The sequence below is a fragment of the Penicillium daleae genome, assembly GCF_028827525.1.
Source record: "Penicillium daleae strain IBT 16125 chromosome Unknown utg000009l_segment0_segment0, whole genome shotgun sequence".
Taxonomy (NCBI): domain Eukaryota; kingdom Fungi; phylum Ascomycota; class Eurotiomycetes; order Eurotiales; family Aspergillaceae; genus Penicillium; species Penicillium daleae.
This window is the reverse complement of record NW_026623157.1, coordinates 1836194-1856164: the sequence shown is the minus strand read 5'-3', so window position 1 is coordinate 1856164 and position 19971 is coordinate 1836194. Positions and strand designations below refer to the sequence as shown.

The following is a 19971-nucleotide window of genomic DNA, read 5'->3' as shown; positions in this document are numbered from 1 at the left end:
TAACAGGATTGGAGCCTGCATACTTGAAGAGGCTCCCTTCAATCGGAGCCTTCCTCCTATCCCGACTATATCTGATTATCGGCATTTAGGAGATAAACTTCATACCCTCAGTTTCATTTGTCTCAGATTATAGGCTACACAGATACTGTGGGTTTTCTATCACTCGCGCTGGAAGTCCTTCTTCACTGCCTCGGCAAATTCGTCATCGACCAGCATTTGGCATCCGACAACGGCCATTCCGGCAGCACAGGCGATAGCCCTCTCGAATCCCTCGGGTGAACCAGCCCCACTTGTGAATTCTGGGGTATGGTTGACACCTTTCGCTGGGATACAAAACACGCCGTGGAAGCCCGGTATGACGTATGATACGTTGCCTATCATGCTGTTAGTCGTGGTAAATCAAAAGCCTGTGTGGAAGAGATCGACAAACCCATATCAGTTGAAGCCCCAGCGAGCGCGCCTTTTTGTTCGGAGTTATCGAACAGAGTGTGGTGACCCATTGCCCGCATTGCTGAGACGTAACTTTCGCAAATAGGTATATTGCTCTTCAGGTCATCATAACTAACACCCCTGAAATGACTCTGTCAGCCGAATGGAGGTTTCTGCTCATCGATAAACAATTACATACCATTCGTATTCCACTTTGCACCCAGTCGCCGTGGCAGCAGCCTCAAAACAATTGACAACCTTCTCCGTCAAAGGCTTCAGAGTCTTCTTCGTTGGAGAACGGATATAGTAATCCACCGAGGCGGACATAGGAATAATATTCGGGCGAGCACCTCCATTTACAATGACGCCGTGGATCTTCTGAGAGGGCAAAATCTGCTGTCGAAGCAGTGAGATATTCACATATGCTGAGACCACTGCATCAAGGGCATTGATACCCTCCCAGGGTGCCGCTGCTGCGTGGGATGGCTTTCCAGTGAAAGTTACCTTGACCTTGTTATTGGCCAAATATCCTCCTTCGACAGAGGTCGCAACACCATGCACATCCGGGCGATTGGGTGACATTGGCACGGGATGCACCATCAGACAGGCATCTACGTTTTCGTAGGCGCCCGCTTCGATCAGCTTCACCTTACCACCGCCAGATTCCTCTGCAGGAGTACCCAGCAAGCGGACAGCGAATCCTGGGATGCTAGAAGACTGTGCCTGTGCCTTCATTGCCTCGCAAGTAGCAATGAATGCAGCGATAGAGCTGGTCGCGATCAAATTGTGGCCACAAGCATGGCCAATGCCAGGCAGGGCATCTGCAGCTTGTAAATATATTTTTGGACGTGCTCGGTAGTGGATGAATCTACTTACCGTACTCTGCATTGAACACAACAACACGACCACCACTTCCGTGGGTGAACTCAACCTCAAGAGCCGTGTCCAAGCCATATGCCTTGGGGCGAACTTGATATCCACTCGATTGGAGGCCGTTGAACAGCTCGCAGATGTGGTCGTGAGCCTGGTATTCTTTATAGGCAAGTTCAGGATTCGACCAAATCTAAACAAGGTCAGCTTTGAGGCGCTTTCGTATTGATCCTGAGTGACATACCTTCTGGTTGATATCTTTCAGCTGCGCATCATAACGGCGAAGTGCCTCTTGGACAGTGTCCAGGAAGGGCCGCTGGGCCTCGGGAACATGCATCTTGGGTACTTTGATCAAAATCTGACAGGGATGAGGGGTAGACGCAATGATAAGAATGCGGCGTTTAATGTTATAAGGTCGAGGTGCTGGAGCCCACAGGGTCTCCTCCTAGTCTTTACTTATCTGAACATCTTCAAATGCACGCTTTCCCCCGCTTGGCTTTCCCGTTCCTCTCGGCAACGCTTCGCCTTTCTGGATGTGGTTAGGGACCCGTTTGCCGACAGAGCCAATCGGCAGCCTCTGCATCGGCAAGTCTCTTTCTTATCGTCGCCAATTTTAAACGTCTGATTGCTCCACTGGGCAGATAAGGCAAAGCACTTCCCCAGCCTCCACTTCCCCTTCGACATCTCTTGAGCCCCCCCCGGTCGTCCTCCCTTTGGCGATAGGCTCTCCTAACTCCTCGCAACATAAGTACTACCCCAGATTGAGCTACATACCCGATATTGCTGAACGGACCCGTAAAAGACCCTCGAGCACCAGATGGGGTCCGGACAGCTGTCACGGTCGACGCCCAGAAGATGCACAAGCAGGGCAAGACACGTTCCAAGACCGGTAGGGATCCACACGCCGCTTATCCTTTGCCTAATCCCTCAGGATTGTGTAGCTGTTAGCGAAAGAGTTGGCTAATAAACTCGGCTAGGCTGCCGGACATGTCGCATCCGTAAGGTAAAATGCGACGAGGAGAAGCACATAGTCGAGGGTCGAGAGCCCCAGTGCCGACGATGCACAGCAGCACGCATCAAATGCGAGTGGAAGGGCGGACCAATCCCGCGGAATACTTCCTCTTCCTCATCTTCCTCGACTTTGAGGGAAGGGCCCGAGCAATTGCCCACCCAAAATGCAGGTCAATCCGACCAGGCCACCCGAAAACGACTCCCTGTTCAACAGTCTTTCAATCCTGGCAAAGCACCATTACTTCCGTCGCATAGAATTGGCAATGGGGACCGTAATCAAAGTCTCCAAGCCGCCAACTCTTTGACTCTATCTGCTTTTGACCGGGATTGTCTCAGTTACCTCCAGAATTCGACACTAGTCATCATCCTTGGAAAACATTGGCCCTGGTCTACGATTTCATACGCGTACCACCGAATCGCTGACACCGAGCCTATGGTCATGAGCATGATCCTGGCTAGTACTGCAAGGGAAATTCATCGATCACGACTCTACGATCAGGAAGCACTTTCTATCAGCAGTCTCAATCCGAGTTCGAGTAATAATAATGAGTCCTGTGAGCTTGATGGGCGGATGCATTACGGTCGAGCATTATCCAGCCTCCGTCAAGCCCTGAAATCGGGCGTGAGAACGCCTCAAAAAGTTGAGGCCATTTTCATCACGCTATGGTTGATGATTGACTATGAAAATCGCTTTGGAAGTGGTGCTGCCGCCATTAATATCCACATTCGCGGCATCGAGACCCTCCTTCACAACCATGTTGTTCCGTTTCTCCGGGGCCACGCTCACCAGCACCATGAGTTCGCAGGCCGCCAGCAAACACCGTCTCCTGCCCTAACATTCAACAATGAGAATTCGTCGCCTCGTTCACCAGCGGATCTTGTATCACCAGCTACTGGTGAACACGTCGCTGGAGTCGGCTCCTGTTCTCTGGTCTCGCAGTCAAATTCCGTCGAGGGGCTCGGCTGTACCTCTGTCCCCCTTTTTCTACTTTGGACATTATACTTCTTTACCCCAGCAGCATTGTTCTTCGGACCTACTACAGGACGAATGGACTCTGATATATTCCAATTTTTCCTTGGCAACCAAAGCGATGATACAATTCCTTTGACTCTGTCAGAGTTATATCGAATTAGCAGACAATCACCTGCTCGGTTCTGGGGTAGTACATACCCAATGTCTGCTCAGATGGATGACATGGAGAATCTTCCGGCGTTGACTCTCTACCATCGAAGTCATGTCATCCAATTTAAGATCACGGAACAATTCAAGGGCGGCGTCCCTACTGAGGCCACTGTGGACGAGATATCCCCCTACCAGAAAATCATTGGTGAAATCAACATCATCGCGCTTGTGAGTCACACTATGTCCCAAATATCTCCTCTGTGTAACTTCTAATGCGTAACAGGAATACGACTCCGTCCTTACAGCCGTCAGAACTTCGCAATCATGTGATATTGGCGCAGGCCGCCGGGTCTTGGAAACAAGTTACTGGGCTGCCATCACATTCTACAGTACCATTGTCTTTTTTCACCTGTGTTTCCAGGATATCATCAACAAGCAGCCGGGAACTCAGGTTCAGAGCCAAATTATGCCTCTTTCCACCGCAGTTTCCCTGGTTCTCGAATTGAGTCTTAAGCTTCATCGCTCCAGGCCACATCTGATCGTTCGCATTACGTGGCCTCTATTCCTGGCGGGAATCGCGACGTCGGATCGGATATACCAGGATTGGGTGTCGATCAGATTGAAGGAACTCGGTCGCTTTGGACAGAATTATACTCGAATTAGTCGCCGATTCGATGAGATCATACAGAGCGGGCACCCTTATGTCTCTGAGAGGGATTTCCATTTCTTAGCGAATGCGGAATAGGGAACAGTTATCATACTTTGCGTTATATTTATCGGTTTACGTTACGGCATTACCAGTTCACGTATATACGTTTGAAACTACTAGGTACAGGGCCCAGGAAGAAATAACTCTAGAGTATTACGAACAATTACACTTCATTCAATGCTGACTACTTCTTTTCGAACCCATGTCGCTAGTATTCTAAAGTCATCAGGGGGCCTGCTCTGCACATGGAATTGCCGGGTTGTTCGACATACTCTCGTAAGTAACACCTCCACTTTGACATTGCGGCATTCGGACTAGAAACTAAAAAATAATCCGTAGGAAAACCTGACGTAATGTAGAGTATTACCTCTTCACTCAATTTTCAAGGCTGGGGTATCGCCGAGAAAGCCTCCCATTCTGTATGAAAGTCAGTGTCAAGGGTTGAAGAAGCAGGCTTGAAAGCTCAACTTACGTAGCAGGGTAACGATCGCCAGGGACTTCATTTTCTTGGATCAGTTTTCGAATATCCTGGATTTCCTTGTCCGTCAATTGGAGCAGAGACGACCTGTTGTTTTCTTCCATCCTCTCAGCAGACCGTGTGCCCGGAATTGGGATAATGTCAGGGCCCTGAGCAAGCAACCAGGCTATTGCAACCTGTGTGGGCGTCACATCATGAATCTTTGCCACGCTCTTGAGACCATCCACCAATTTCAAAATCTTCGGGAAATTCTCTCTCGAGTACTTTGGGAAATTCCGGCGCAAGTCTGCCTCGGGTAAGTCATCGAAAGACTGGATTTGCCCAGTTAGGATCCCGCGGCCGATGGGGCTATAAGCAACAACGGCAATGCCCAGCTCACGGCAGGTATTCAATAGATTGATTTTTGGTGACTCAATGTCTAGCGCGAAAGGACTGTATTCGATCTGTAGCGCGGTGATGGGATGGACAGCATGTGCTCGGCGAAGTGTCGCTGCGGATACCTCGGAGATACCAAGATATCGAATCTTGCCTTCACTGTGAAAAGAGCTTAGTGAAACTCACCTGATCATGATCAACAGAGTCATACTTCTTCAACCCAACCATTGCTTCAATTGTTTTCTCGATCGGTGTCACGCCATCCACGCGATGGCAATAGTACAGATCAATAGTGCTGACTCCAAGCCGCTTGAGACTCTTCTCACAGGCAATTCGCACGTACTCAGGATCGGAGCGAATCGACATGTTGCCCGTTTCGCTATCCCGCTGAACACCAAACTTTGTGGCAAGGAAGATATCCTCTCTTTTGCCAGAACGCTTGAACCACTCTCCCACTATGTCCTCGCTATCTCTATACAAATCTGCTGTATCCCAAAAGCACTGTCCAACAGCATATGCGTGATCCAGGAAGGCGAGCTTCTCATCGAGCGAACCTGCGGACCCATATATGCCACCAATGCTCATGAGTCCGAGTCCAACAGCAGGCACCTGAGGGCCTTCGTGGCCAAGTCTTCGATATGGGATAGACATCTGGAATAGGAAATTGTGTGAATTCCTTTAAAGCTGATTTGCATGAAAGTTAAGTTTTTCAAGGAACAAAGAAGCCGCCCCTCTTTGTTATTTAAGCTGAAGGGGACTCTTCTACTCCGTATGTACGGAGTACGCCAGCTTTATAGCTATGGCAGGATGCCATTGGCTCGTCGACTGCAAGCACAAGGCCCGTCAACAGATGATTGGTTGTCTTCTTGGTTAGTCACCTGTCATCAACATACAGTCCCCGCAGGCGTTGCGGATTTAAGTACGGACGGACTTTAACACAGGACTTTAGCAACGGATTTAACTACAAAGGCAAATCATCAGTAAGTGTAACCAAATTCAAGATAAGATGATACATCGTGATGTCGTGTAATGTGTGAGTACAACACCTCTTCATTACTTTATAAAAGCCCCCAATGAGAGTGGGAAAATCATGCGCCATTGATGTAGAACCTTGGCACTCACTATGAAATCTCCAGTTTCAGCAAGACGCTGCTGGTTCATGAGGATGACTTCCAACAAAGAACTTCCCCAAGCAACAGCTGGCAAATCCGGACTACACATAATACGTCAAGGTCCTGTTGTGGTGCAGCGTTTAAACTCAAAATCAAGTCTGGGGATTAATGGAAACTTTACAGAACCACGATCTCAATTCATGGTCCCATATTTAGAACCTATGAACCTCAAATTCCAGTTTGCGCTCCCGAATATTAAAACACATTGGGCTATTCCGACGTCTCCCGACTGGTCTACAAGATCGCCATCTCATTAGCAAGCTCACCGCCATAATCGTTTCGATCCCCTCGCCCTTGAGCGCGTTTCTTCTCGTCTTCCCTCCGAATACTCGTCACGTAATTCCGGAACCGGTTACACATCTCCAGCACCCGCTGGAAATGGGTCTTAGTTACAATCGTCACAAGAGAGGTATCATAGTCCGGGTCCTCGTCGCTCTCAAACTCCGCTAGCGTGATTGCTGTCTGTAGCGCATTGCGAATATCCCGCCCATTGAGCTGTGTCTCGCCCGTGGTTTCAAGAACCCAGGACTTCGCGTCCGGTGCAATCTGGATTTTACCCGCGCGGTCGCGCACCAGCTTCCGGAAGAAGCCGTTCCAGACTTGCCGGCGCGTTTCCTCATCAAGGGGCTGGTAGTCGATTGCGATATGGACACGTGAGATGAAGGCGTCATCAATTTGTCCGACGCGGTTTGTGGTGAGGAAGAGGAGGCCTTTGAAGTATTCCATTCGGCGGAGGAAGGCTGCAAAATTGTTGTTACTATTTATCAGCGAGATGGTGGTTCGAATTGTAAATTACCTGATACTAGTCCGTTTCGGGCGAGATCTCGATTCTGTCGTCGTTCCAGGAAGATATCTGCTTCATCAACGAGGAGCACTGCATTCCAGGCTTCCGCAAGATTAAACCACTTCACGAGCTCGCGTTCGACGATAGTCTCACTCGTGCCAATATCAGCGACTGTAAGTGCAAGGAGTGGCCGGTGCAACCATTCAGAGATAGCCTCTATTCTCTATTAGCTAATGTTTCCGACAGTGGGATTTACGGTTGATGTACCGACTGTGTAAGTTTTGCCAACCCCCGGGGGTCCTGGAAGATTGTTGTTAGATGTAACATTAAAAAAAAAAAACCTCCAACGGGGGAGATACCATGTAGCAATATAATCTGCCCAGAACCTTTCCCTTCGATGAAGTCCGCTGACCATTGCCTGGTCTTGCTATTTTGGCGGTTTGAAAGAGCCTGGATCGTTTTCAGCTCGTCGTGGCCAATAACGAGGTTGTCGAGACTCTCGTTCGACGGCACAGATTCTTGGACGTAGTCAAGAGAGATCAGGACTGAAAATATTAGTATCGCTTCCGTGGTGTTCAATAAAAGGACACCTTACTCCATTCCTTGTGTCTCAGAGCATAAGCCAGTACATCTGGGCATAGCAGAAGTAGTTGATGCTCGGTGAGCTCACCAACCACAGGGCCACTTGGTTCGGCATTAAGTGTCTTGTTGGCACGGTATGCAGGGCCTTCCGTCCATGTTGAGGGACCCGGCCGTCTGAGGTAGGGCTCATTGACACGCCTTGGGGGGCGTGGTCTTATTTCTTCGGTAGTATGAAAAGACCAATCGTTATTGACAAGAATGTCATCGTACTCCTGAAACCGATTTGAATCATCTATCTCGCGCAGAGAGGACATCGGCTCTTCGTGGTCAGAGTCTGCAAGCCCTCTCCGGTGGTCTATCACCAACTTTCCAGAATACTATTTGTGTGTCAGTGGCCTAGTCAATAGCTTCTTTGTTAGCCCATGACCTACATATTGGCTGGCGTGTTTGATTGGACCGTTGTACTCCGCCAGGAGATTGCCTTGGCGGAGAGCCTTGAAGAAGATTGTGCTTCGGCGTAATATCTGCTCACGTCGCTTTCCACCGTCCCACGCGTCCCAAATAGAGATCGGACACACTGGTAGAGTTGTGACTTCTCGCAACCCAGAATAAGCGTGTACTTTCACGGAGATCAAAGCTCGTTGGAGTCGGTTGCCATCGGTCTCTAACCGCCATAGATCGACGAGCCATCCCTTTTCAATCCCGACCCCCAAGGAATCGAGCTGACTTATACCACTGGGCTTAACATCCAACACAACTGCAGCATGTGTAGACCCGTCAACGTGAATATAGACATCAATTCCGGGTTTCAGAAGGTACCAGATCATGTCAAAAGCCACCCGAGGAACAGAATCAGACAGATGTCTTTGACAGGTCAGTATGTGCTCCTGGTAGATGGGGCGAATAAAATCCAGCAGATGTTGGGCATGTTTCTTCAGCTGGTCAATTCGTTGAGCGTTACCGTGATGCTCACTCTTGCAAATCGTTCCCGCGGAAGTCCTGTCGGCCATTGTTTCGATGGAGTCAAAATGGTGCAACAGAACGGCAAAGGGCTCTGGAATTCTTAACGTATTTCCCGTTGTTTGACCGGGCCAACTGTAATTCAACGAGGGGTAGTAGTCCACCATGTCATTGATTGCCTCCGCAAGCATCGGAGAGTGCACCACGAGGTAACGTTTAGAAACACGCTTCGGATTCAGCATTTCAGGACGGGGCGCGTCCAGAATTCCCGATGACCTGAATCGCGCTCTCCTTACCTCAACAAGAACCTCAATGGTGATGACAGGGCCCTTCCACTCCGCGGGTTCTGACGCGGTCTGCTTGGTGTCTGCTGGTACCTGGGTGGAGCCTACGCCCAGGGAAAACTCGATAGGTCGATCGTCGATGTACCTCAGATCAGGCATATAAGCATCCATGTCTTCTTCATCGCCGAACTCTCTTCCCCGGCGCGGATAGAAGACTTTGGTATTCCACATGATGGCTGGCTCAACTGACTGAAGGTCTGGTTTTGCATCTCGACGTCGTCGGATCTTCACTAGATCAACGACGGTATTTCGTGGGCTAGCTAACGAGTCATCATCGCTGCGGTAGGATCGCCGACGACGAGCACGGCGAGTGTACCGAGCTTCAGATGAATAGGACGAATCTGTGGAACCCGAGGAGGCCACAACCACTGGAAGTGGTACCGGGGTAGCTTGCTCCGTTTCCATGATAGAACGCCTTGTTGGTGTCCTTCACGTGGAAATTGGTAGGCTAGTATGTGTTTGTAGAAAACAGGTGAGCGGGATTTCTTGCGAGTTGACTGATACTTCTGGTCCTGATACGTGTGGAGACTGAAGTAGATGAGGGGAAGAGGGGTATGGCGTTAGGGCGATCAACCCTTCAACATCCCGGTGTGCCCCAAATGCACCATCGCATATAGCCAGGTTGAACACGTCAGCAAATGGGGGCGGTTTTAATAATACGAGATGTTCAAGCATTAGTACATAGTACTATTGGAGGTGGGAAGGATGAGGCTAAGCGGGGCGAGTTGATCTCCTGGGGTCCCATCACGTCCTAGGACACTTAATGTAGTGGTGCCGCCCTCCTTGCGATCCATCTTCTGGCTGGGAAGAGGGTCAAAAACCCATCTTTCAACTCATACCTTGATCCATCGTTCAATTTATCTAGGGAGATGAATAGAGGCAAACAAGTAGAGCCCAGTCAGGGACTGATCCGGCGGTTCAGCGATGATATCTCGCAATCTTCGCCGGGGAGTCCCTGGGTCGTGCCCTGTCAGCCAAGGTGGCGTTTGACCGAAATCGAGAGCGATCACGTTCGTTGCGCTCTGAATGGGATCAACTCCTGCTGCAAGGTCAGGAACTCGCTCAAGGCTGCGTCCCTGACGAAGAGGCCGTTCTACTTCACCAGAGCCAGCGACTTCACGCAGCGTGGACCAAATTCCGACGAAGCCTCCCAAAGGAGCAACAGATACGACTTGAAGACTGCGATAGGCCAGACATCAATTTCCTCGTGGCCACTGTCAACAAGGCATCGGCAACATGGAAGTCGGGACGAGAAGAAAGCACTTTGGGCAAGCTCAAATCCAAATTCCACAGCCTTTGTGAGATTTGCCAAGATCACAGTTCGCTGCTGAAAATCTTTCCCACAAACGACAAGTACGTTGCCTTGCTAACGGGGTCAATCTCTGCTATCGCTCAGGCGACTATAAATCACCAAAACATCGCCGAGGGGGTGGCGGATACCCTCGACGATCTGGGCTATGATCTTGATTTCTGGAACCGCCAGATGATGGAGCATGGAAATATCCCCGCTCTCCGTCCATATATCCAGGAGCTTTATGTCGTGGTCTTTGAGTTCTTCACGGAGATATTTACCAAGTGGTCGAAATCCGGCTGGAAGCGATTTCTCACCAGTTTCGATGAGGGCGTATTCAACAAGCTCTTCACGTCCAAGAAAAACCGCCTTTTGGCCATTGAGCGTCGCATGGAACGCCATATCAATCTCGACTTCCGCCATCACACTGCCATGAGTCTTAAGACGGTGATTGAAAACCAGGAAAGGCTCTTCAATATATTACCGGACCAACTTGGCGAACAAAGATTATTCCTTGGAGTATCCCTTCAAAGGTTTCTAGAGCAACAACAAATTTTCAGTCTCGAACCACCCCAGGCGGCCTTGGTAATAAGCACGGTAGAAAGCACAGCAGGAGAGACGCAACCCGTTTCTACGAGTGGTGACAGTGACCTCGCACTCCCTGAACCGGAGGTTCACCCGACCCGACGTGCGCAATACCGGTTCAACCGTGCAGAGATTCAAGCACAATTGACCACATTCACAAATCAATGGATGAATCAAGTCAATTACTTGATTGAGGCTGCCAATCAGATGTCACTTCTTCGGCTCGACAAGGAGGTACACCATCGTCTAGTGGCGTGGTTACGAGGCCTCGATTCAATGAATTTATGGATTCGAGGCCCCCACGGCGTGCCACGGCCTAGCCAAAATTCCATGACTGCGGTGTCTCTGGCAGCACTGGCGCGCAACAACAACATCCCCTGTATCGTCTACTTCTGCACCTTCACAGGCCCTCATTCTTCTGGGATTTCCAAGCGAGTCGAGCTGGGATTCTTGCTCGCCTCGATTGTCACGCAGCTAGTTCAATTCCTCCCAGATAAAGGTTACGCAGAGGCGGACCTATCTCCTACGCGCTTCTCAACCCTCGCACAGGGCTCTTTAAGTGTGGTCGAGACGCTCCAGCTGATACAAGATGTGCGGAACGTTGGCCCGAGATTGGTATATGGCTTTATAGATAACATTCAGGTCCTAGAAGATCGGTCCGATGAAGCCTATAACCGAGATCTATTGAGGGTTATTGCGACTATATGTAGGCTTGGTAGCCGGAGTCAGCTTTCAGAGAGTGATGGTACACCGAACGAGGACGAGGTATCTGTAGTTCCGGGCACAAGGATCTGTTTCACAACGGAAGGATACGTGGATGGCCTGGCGCAGGCCATAGAGCTACAATTAGTTGAGAGGGTTGAATTTGACCTTGAGACGAATGACCCCCTTGGGGGAGAGGCCGGTGGAAGACTTGTATGGGATGCGGAGGGAAGGGATGATTGATCAACACCACTACAGCTATGAATGTCAATGTTGAGGCTGTGATCAAGCCACGGGCTGCATGCAAAGTCTTTCAATATACAAGGAGGATTAGAATCAGCTTCACCACTTGCACAGACGCCCACTTAGAATCAAGCCCTTGAAAATGACATTCACTCAGAATTTCCCAATCTTTTCGTCACGCATTCCTCATTTCCCCAAGAATTAACACCCGGGTGCTGCCAAGGCCAAGGGGCGCACAGCCGCAGCGCGGCTCCCAAATACTATGTAGAAGACGCCAGGGATAACGAGAGAAGGGAAATTGGACGGACCCTTCGCTATCACAGGTTTGTTCCCTGAAAAGTGTTTTAAATTCAAGGTTCACGGCCTGCATATATGATGGAACCTTAAATTCTGATTGGTTGGGATAATGAGGCTCTTATTTAAGGTCACCCTCACATCACATTCTCACACACTTGACATTGACGTCGAAGGATAGAAGGATACTATGGATGCTGAATGCCAAAAGTGGGCAGCACAGCCCCTGGGAATCGATTCGTAGCCTTGTGAGTCGGTTGTCGTCAGAATAGAATTTTGCAAGGAGTACTGGATTAGCGGTCGTTGGCCAACTCTTATTCTCATGTATCCGCTATCATCTACAAGAAATTCTCCTTATCTTTCACTTTTCAGCATATTATTTTCGCCGCGACTTTGCATACGATATCCAATATCTTTCTAAATTCTGTCTTTACTTCAGGGAAGGGATTCTCTCCACGGCACATTTTCCTGCTCCCTTTGTACCTTGACCTCGCAATGGGTGCATCGCTAAGCATCCTCGGAGGTGCTGTCGAGGATGGTCTAAAGATTGGAAGCGACATGATGCAGAGTCTTTCTAAAAACTCAGTTTTCAGGGAAGGCACCTCTGGTATAGAAAGCGAAAGCCCCTTGGGTGATTTGTCCCGTATATCCGGTACTGAGAGTGAAAGTTCATTGATCGACGCACCCGATTCGTTTATTTCTGGAGATACTGGAATGAAATCACTAGAATATCTACATTCGGTAATCGGTAGGTTAGATAAAGGCATATATCCTCGTGATTTGTTGAGTCTAACACATCGACACATGCTCAAAGACCATGCAATGGAATTTTACGATCTTCTTGATGCGCTTTCTTCTGCCATCTCACCATCAGCCACGGTATCGGCCACAATATCAGCATCGACATTTCCCATGACCGCTCCAGCGGAAATGATCACCTCAGCCGTATCGACAGCAGAAGGAACTCTGTGATGCAATCTTTTCTCAAATTTTACATCCCTCTGCGCATCAGCAACACATGCTTCTGGAGCTGTAGAGCCAACTCCGACATTTGCAGCTCTTTCATCCTGTGTGTGTTATTCAGCCACGCACAATTTTGGTCGTGCTCTTGCCATCGCGGCATTAACATGTGGCGCAAATACAACTGCATACACATCCGCAAGCCCTAGCTTGGCTTTTTCCGCCATCGCAACGTCTGCAACACCGAGCTCCGAGGGGTTCGGTATGGCAATGTCCGCGAATCGAATGGAGAGGCTTTGTGCACATATGGGGGAAGTAAGGAACTTAGCCAGCGTACAGCTTGCTAAAGTGTCTCCGTCGGTGACAAGTTCTAGTGCTGCAACTGCTACTGAATCGAGTGATGGGGTAGCACTTTCAACATCCAAAGCAGGACTCAGTGTCGCTGGTTTTGCTGGCGTGCTCTTGATCTAGGACACCTAACATGGAAGCAAAAAAAAGAAAGATGAGATGAACTTGTGTTCGTTGAATCTCAGCGATCTGCCTTGCCCTAATGCCCTGCTCCTCTGAGACCTTGACTCATCAATCTTTACGTATTGCAACTATCCACGGGTTTAGCTTGCTATCTATAGACTTGGCATACTTGGAACATTCACATTTGAGTTATTGCGTATATATTGGTGCAGTGGACCCGGCCTTCGCAGGTTAATTAATTATGTACACTTCAAGATTTATGCAGTCATCAATCCAAAATCAGACGCCACAACCGAAAATTCTCGGTGGATCCCCTCGGATCCCGCTTTCCTCGCTCTGAATTATCGATAATATTTCTAATTTAAGGGAGAGCAGCGGGAGCATAGCTCTGGTCAGGAGTGACGACTTTGCCGCCAGCAAGTTGGTTGTCGGTATAGGCAGGCCAGATGATCTGACGACTCAAGTTGTTGACAACGGACAGGGTGGTGAAGCCATTACCCGGACCAAACTGCCCACTCCAGCCAGAAGTAATGGTGTAGTCACCACAGTTGGAGGGACCTCCGTTGGCCTGGGAGGCGGTGTTGGCAGTCACAACGTATGTGCAAGAAGTAGCACTGCCAGAGCCGGGGTAGATGCCGAAGGTCCAGGTGCACGAGGAATCGTTGGCGGCGCAGACGCGCTTCATGCTTTCGATGGTCCATTCAGGGCCAGCGGCCATCATTGAGACGCCGGCGACGGGGGCAGCGAGGACCGCGGGAGCGGCGAAGATAGTGGCCAGGAGGAGCTGAGAGAATTGCATGGTTGCGATTTGGTGTATTTTCGGTGGAAGGTAGGTGTTAGGGAGTATTGTAAATAGTTCGGAGGAGATATAAGCTATTGCAGGGTGATGTGAGAATAAAACCACTTGGTAGAGGCCGTGTTGAAGCTATTTAAGGTATTTTCCAGTCCTCTGAAGTCATTGATCTTGGCCTTATCCCAAACGAGCCATCGCAGCGATCATCAGAGATGTTGCTCAAAAAGGATGTTCCCTAAAATTAGTGAATGTAACTGTACAACAGGAGCTGGTAGGAACCTCCGGAAGACGACTCTATCTCAGCGTGCTGGGCATGTCTTACCTGTGTATGTAGAGGTGAGACATCACCTGACGAGGTGTTCAGTTCAATCATTCAAGGATGCTACATTGCTAACCCCACATTCACAATTTAAGACATGTTCGAGACCTCTCCAATCATATCCCGCTTGCCGTAGGGCACGCCGTAGGGGCCCCCCGCGTTTGTGCGCCCCAAGATCCACGTGCTGCCGAAAGTTACCAGCATTTACCAGAAAATGAGGAAAGACCCTGAGTAAATGAATAATAATAGTCTGCTAACATCATACCACTATAGGTAGCCGAAAAAGATCAGATCGTACAGGATGCATCACACACAAGTCATTCCTTTTCGGTGTCTCTCCGTCAAGATCCACCTCTTCTGTGAGACACTCTATTTATAAACACCATTAAGTTCATGATGAGGGAGGAGCTTCACCGATGATCGAGGGAGCAAGAATCGCGAGGATAGAGTATTTATCTAGCATGTTATTAGTTGCTCGGAATATTTCCACATTCCATCTTCAATAATAACGAGTCCTTCAACCAGTCATGCCCGAACGAACCGGTTATGAACCCTACAGGTAGCGAAAACGAGAGGATCCTAATTTTCTGATAGGCCACTACGTGGTCTACGCCTATGCATTAATTCCACCAAGTAGAGATACCGAAGCTAGAGAAAGGAAAAATCGTTGGTGGTTGATAGCTTAGCTTGTTCATTCCACGAAATACGTTTCAATGAATTCAGACGACTCTTTCATTATGCATTACGCTTAGATCTCGGATTCTTGGACCGCTCATGAAGACCGTGGTTTTTAATTTGCCGGAGGGCCAGCAGGGCATAACTCATACGATGGGTCTCACTACACGATATCCCGGGTAATTCTATCCCTCGAGTGTTGGTGATAAAAGAAAAGATCAAAGGCCTCACTCAGACAAAAGCTGCAAATTAGACATGGCTGAGGATTGCCGCCGCCACCCGCGCGGGAAGATCGTGGCGTTCTTAGATTAAATCAGGTTCATACGGTCAGGTACTCGAGAACTTGCGGTAGCTCTATCGCATATACGTGCAGCATACAAAGCTGCCCGTTACGAAAAATGAATGATGTGCAACCCCCAAGCCCATTACCGCTGAAACTGCTTCAGTTCCACCCATCGGAGAGGCGGGTAGGCTAGCATCGCCCACGAGACCCCAACCCAAATGCCAAGGTCAGAGCCATCGTCGCCAACCATCTTCGCGATCGGTCCAACAAACCAGACCTGGTCCATAGACACAATAGCCCCAGCCCAGCCAATCAAAAATGCCAATAGTGCTGCGATACCGACCGGCAGTTTAGACGGATCTGCCCACGCATCCCAGTCAAATCCGAGCGATCGGCGATATATCAGATGCTCTTCAATGGCAATGGTCAGGTAGATTGTCACCCAATAGCCCATTAGTGCCAGCCAATTATCGAAGATGTCGTATAAATTATTGCGTCCACCGAGCGCGCATGCTGTGTAGATGACAACGCCGACACACGAGTAGAACCACCGCGGCAGCCTTGCTAAGTTACGCCCCATGATTTGGAAGCCTAGCGAGGCTGAGTACGTGCCGGGGATGTTGTTGGCGATAAGCCCAAGTGCGACAAGGACGCCCATGAATTTGCCGAATCCTCCAAGACCATCGTAGCCGGCGAGAATCAAGGCCCCAGATGAAGTGTTATATGCATCCTCCCATGTCGCATGTGTCACAGTGCCCGATGCGAGTCCAACGCCCATCAAGTTGGCGAACGTCAGGGACAACCCCACACCGAGGAAGGTCATGAGGAAAGTCTTCCATTTCAACGTGGTAGGAGGAAAGTAGACGTAAAAGTCGGCACCCGCGGGCGCCCAAGCCACGGACGCAGATAGACAGAGTGAAAAGAAGGACAGTCTGTTTCCAGCGATGGTCTGAGAAGAGCCAGTCGAGGCAATTGAAGTATCAAACTTGGGACCCGCACTGCCGACCAAGACGAAGACGGCGATGATCTGAGGAATCCATGCCCATCGCTCATAGATATGAAATAAACGCATGCCAAACAAAACCACCACCCAGGTTACGATGGCGATAATGATGATGCCCACGACGACAGTCATGCGACCCCCAGCAACGGCAGATAGAACTTGACCACCAACTACACAATCTATCATGCCGTAGCCCAGCATGATAATTATGTTCAGAAGACAAGCAATTTTGCTCGGGTAATAACCCATGAAATATCGTGCGATAACCTAATTCGCGTCAGTCCATAATTCCTAGTCAATCATTGATTCAAAACCCCACCATGGTACGATTGCCACTAGCGGGTCCAAATGTGCCCATGTAAGCAACACCGGCCGCTCCAAGCAACGCGCCAAAAGTGGCACACAGAGCAGAATCGACAAAGCCCAACGAAAATATCAGCGGGCCCATCATACCAAGAGCCATGTTGTTCGCCGTGATATTAGTACTGAACCATAGCAGACTCATCTGCAGGTAATCAGACGCCTTGGCATCATGGCGCTCGTGGAGTGGGACACGCTCGATACCGCGACTTTCGAAGAATTCCAGCTCCGTAAGACGGCCATTGAGCCGGCTGAATATATTGCCTGACTCGGATGGTGCAGGGCTCAAGACAGATGGATCTTCAGGCGCAAGATCCGATGAGGACGATTGCACGTCTGGGGAAGATTGCACCCCCTTTTCCTCGTCTCCTAAGGTCCGGGCCATGGCTATGTGAGATTAGACGGTGTCGGGAGAGAAAAATGATCTCCTGGTCTGACGGGCGGGAAATCCTCCACTGGACCGAAGCAATCTTCTCGGGTTCGGCATTGCTTGGCTTGCTTGTCTCGCCCTTGCGGGTCTACCCACCCAATTGGATCAGTCGCGTCTGCAAGGCCACCAACTCAACCAGCCGGTTTTCTAACTACTGTAAACCAATAGGAGTCACAAAATGTACGGTTCGTTGTGTACATAAATAACCCTGCCTGGAAACACGTTGTCATTGGTGCGCGACATCCGCCTCAGGGGTCGAATGCGCACCAATTTGCCCTTCTGAGTTGGCAGGTAGCATTACTGAATTGCTGGTCTGAAGAATATAACCCATGCTGGATCTCTCAATGTCTTTCTTAAGGCTCAGCATAGACACTATCCGTTCTTGTGCCATTGATCGTGGAATACGGGACGGAGCGATCACATAACCGCAGGGATGTATATACCGCGCCGCGAGCAGATGCCAGCTCCTACAGTTTTGGATGCTGAACGCGGCCGAGTTGAGGGAAAGAAGTCTCTAATCGTGTCATCCGTGGAAAAGTAGGACCAGCGGTGTGGATTGTGGATTCATGTTCAATCATTTCATTTGAAAGGCTTAAGCGTTCTGAGGCTATATAGATATTTAGGACACCCTGTTCAGGGCGCTAGTCCCAGTAAGCGTGATATGATATTTATCGTCCAATGTACTTGAGCTCCAAGTATCGTGCCGGCATGTAGGTCAAAGCCGTTACCACAAACGTAAACTCATTCGCAACATCACCACCATAGTCACCAATCAACTTGGCCAGGGGTCCAATAAACCAAGTCTCGTCCATACCCACACACCACGCCACAACACCGAGTGCAAAGGCCACCGAGGCACCTAGACCCACGGGCAAACGAGCCGGGTCATTCCATCCTTCCAAGTCATAGTTGTCAAAATTGCCCTTGCGGAAAATATAGTGTTCCTCAAACAGAATCACGGCATAGCTGGTGCACCAGTAGCCCAGCAAGCTCAAGAAATCCTGGAGATAGGTGTTCAGCTTCTGCCGACCACCAATAGCCAGCGCAAGGATGCAGATGAAGCAGAAAATAGTCCAAATGAAGCGAGGAACGCGAGCAAAGGGTCGTGACAGTTGCTGGAAGGAAATCGCAGAGCTGTAGATACTGATCACGTTGACATTGATTCCAGACAAAACGAGCAGGGTGAGGAGGAATTTGGCGAATCCACGGGGGTAGAGCATCTCTTGAATAAGATAGCCGAGACCCTCCTCGTACGCGCCCGACCAGTCAGGTTTGCTGTTTAGAGCAGAAGCGACGACACAGCCGGCCACCATACCGATCGATGTGGGGATGGCAATGCCGAATGTGGTCATGAAGAATACCTTCACCCGATTCACGTCAGCAGGGTAGTGAACATAGTAGTCACTGGCCATTGTGCACCACGACGCGCTGGAACCGTAGACAATGGCCATCAAGCTGAGAACAGCGCCGGCGAAGGTGGCTCCAGTGGCAGTGGCCGGGGCCGAGTTGTCGGCATACTTGCCAGTCTGCCCGAAGATGATCATGAAAATCACGAAGAAGACGATCCAGGCCCATCGCTCGTAAAACAAGATAGCCTTCAATCCGACGAAAGAGATGACGAGCGCCACAACCGCCAGAATGACGATACCGAGAATCAGCGAGACATGGCCATCGGAGACCGCAGTCAATGCAAGACCACCCGTGATGCACGAGACAGCAGCCCAACCCATCTGCTGAATAGCATTGAGCAGGGCGACGAGCTTGTTGGGCCACCAACCAAAGCTGTATCGACTAACGCTGATCTGGCGCAAACCAGTCACAGCCCCGAAGGTCGCGCAGAATCCGCTAAGGGTCGCAGCCAGAATCGAGGCAAATATGGTGATCAGGATTGACTGCTTCAGGCTGAGACCGAATTCCCAGCCGAGGAAACCAGTCGCGAAGCAGGACGTGTTCATAGTACCGCTGGCCCACAGCAGCGCCATTGACAACTCCTCAACCCAGTGCACCTTTCTCTTGTCCTCTGCACGCTTGCGAACAATGGCTTCCGACTCGATTCCAAGTTTGTTGTCCATCCTAGCCTCCAGTGCGCGCATCTTGCCCATCAAACCGGGAGCATCGTTGTCGACCGGAATCGCATCCAGCGAATTCTGCTCCGCATATGGGTACTTGGCCTCGGCAGGGCCTTTCTCGGGATCGTACGCCATGCTGAGCTACGGGAGGGCGTCTAGCAAAGGGGGGAGAAAAAAAAAAAGGGCACGATCGCGACGTACAAAGGGCAACCGTGTGGGGATTTAAATCAAGCTGTGGAGAAAAGATAAGGTTTGCCTCAGTGTGGGCAATTTCATCACTGGACAGGATAAAATTACTGTAATCTCATGGAATTCGATTTTTCTTTACCTCGGGAACCAGCATCGGGGATCCATGATAGGCGGATTGGAAGGTTAGCGTATGTCAGGCCCTGCTGGGCCGATTATCTTCTTTCCTATTCAGGCGAAGGTTTTAACGCAAAATCCCACGCCACTGAAGTCGCCCATTGGATGGAACCGGGGTATCTGCGGAGTCCGCCTCCGAAAAAGTCAAAAGAGTGTAAAAGTCCACGTGAGCAAGGGGCTGGAGGCAAGAAATCTCTGGTGGTTAGAGTTTTGGCGTGGTTGTCAGATCTCAGGGCCATACTGTACTCCGTCCTTGCTCATGGTCGAGGTTTAAAGCCAAGGCTTGCCCAGAA

The 19971-nt window shown here is 49.9% G+C and overlaps 8 protein-coding genes across 8 annotated transcripts; 2 read left to right on the top strand and 6 right to left on the bottom strand.

Moving 5' to 3' along the window:
• Nucleotides 1-159: 159 nt before the first annotated feature.
• On the bottom strand, nucleotides 160-1636 carry N7458_011820 (M20 family metallopeptidase; the record flags this gene model as incomplete). The annotated part of the gene is made up of 5 exons (XM_056915202.1): nucleotides 160-374; nucleotides 431-570; nucleotides 629-1250; nucleotides 1306-1492; nucleotides 1544-1636. 5 exons carry the CDS (start codon nucleotides 1634-1636, stop codon nucleotides 160-162), a joined length of 1257 nt encoding a protein of 418 aa, XP_056759956.1.
• Nucleotides 1637-2154: 518 nt separating this feature from the next.
• On the top strand, nucleotides 2155-4178 carry N7458_011819 (uncharacterized protein; the record flags this gene model as incomplete). Its single annotated transcript, XM_056915201.1, has 3 exons — nucleotides 2155-2188; nucleotides 2277-3661; nucleotides 3717-4178. 3 exons carry the CDS (start codon nucleotides 2155-2157, stop codon nucleotides 4176-4178), a joined length of 1881 nt encoding a protein of 626 aa, XP_056759955.1.
• A 335-nt stretch (nucleotides 4179-4513) lies between these two features.
• On the bottom strand, nucleotides 4514-5646 carry N7458_011818 (uncharacterized protein; the record flags this gene model as incomplete). Its single annotated transcript, XM_056915200.1, has 3 exons — nucleotides 4514-4559; nucleotides 4615-5154; nucleotides 5207-5646. 3 exons carry the CDS (start codon nucleotides 5644-5646, stop codon nucleotides 4514-4516), a joined length of 1026 nt encoding a protein of 341 aa, XP_056759954.1.
• A 755-nt stretch (nucleotides 5647-6401) lies between these two features.
• On the bottom strand, nucleotides 6402-9242 carry N7458_011817 (uncharacterized protein; the record flags this gene model as incomplete). Its single annotated transcript, XM_056915199.1, has 6 exons — nucleotides 6402-6907; nucleotides 6964-7167; nucleotides 7219-7251; nucleotides 7311-7496; nucleotides 7547-7910; nucleotides 7965-9242. 6 exons carry the CDS (start codon nucleotides 9240-9242, stop codon nucleotides 6402-6404), a joined length of 2571 nt encoding a protein of 856 aa, XP_056759953.1.
• A 464-nt stretch (nucleotides 9243-9706) lies between these two features.
• On the top strand, nucleotides 9707-11658 carry N7458_011816 (uncharacterized protein; the record flags this gene model as incomplete). Its single annotated transcript, XM_056915198.1, has 2 exons — nucleotides 9707-9847; nucleotides 9892-11658. The coding sequence occupies 2 exons, from the start codon at nucleotides 9707-9709 to the stop codon at nucleotides 11656-11658; spliced, it is 1908 nt and encodes a 635-aa protein (XP_056759952.1).
• Nucleotides 11659-13744: 2086 nt separating this feature from the next.
• N7458_011815 (uncharacterized protein) lies at nucleotides 13745-14182 on the bottom strand (the record flags this gene model as incomplete). Its single annotated transcript, XM_056915197.1, has 1 exon — nucleotides 13745-14182. The coding sequence occupies one exon, from the start codon at nucleotides 14180-14182 to the stop codon at nucleotides 13745-13747; it is 438 nt and encodes a 145-aa protein (XP_056759951.1).
• Nucleotides 14183-15595: 1413 nt separating this feature from the next.
• N7458_011814 (uncharacterized protein) lies at nucleotides 15596-17201 on the bottom strand (the record flags this gene model as incomplete). The annotated part of the gene is made up of 2 exons (XM_056915196.1): nucleotides 15596-16723; nucleotides 16776-17201. 2 exons carry the CDS (start codon nucleotides 17199-17201, stop codon nucleotides 15596-15598), a joined length of 1554 nt encoding a protein of 517 aa, XP_056759950.1.
• Nucleotides 17202-17914: 713 nt separating this feature from the next.
• N7458_011813 (uncharacterized protein) lies at nucleotides 17915-19450 on the bottom strand (the record flags this gene model as incomplete). Its single annotated transcript, XM_056915195.1, has 1 exon — nucleotides 17915-19450. The coding sequence occupies one exon, from the start codon at nucleotides 19448-19450 to the stop codon at nucleotides 17915-17917; it is 1536 nt and encodes a 511-aa protein (XP_056759949.1).
• Nucleotides 19451-19971: the final 521 nt, after the last annotated feature.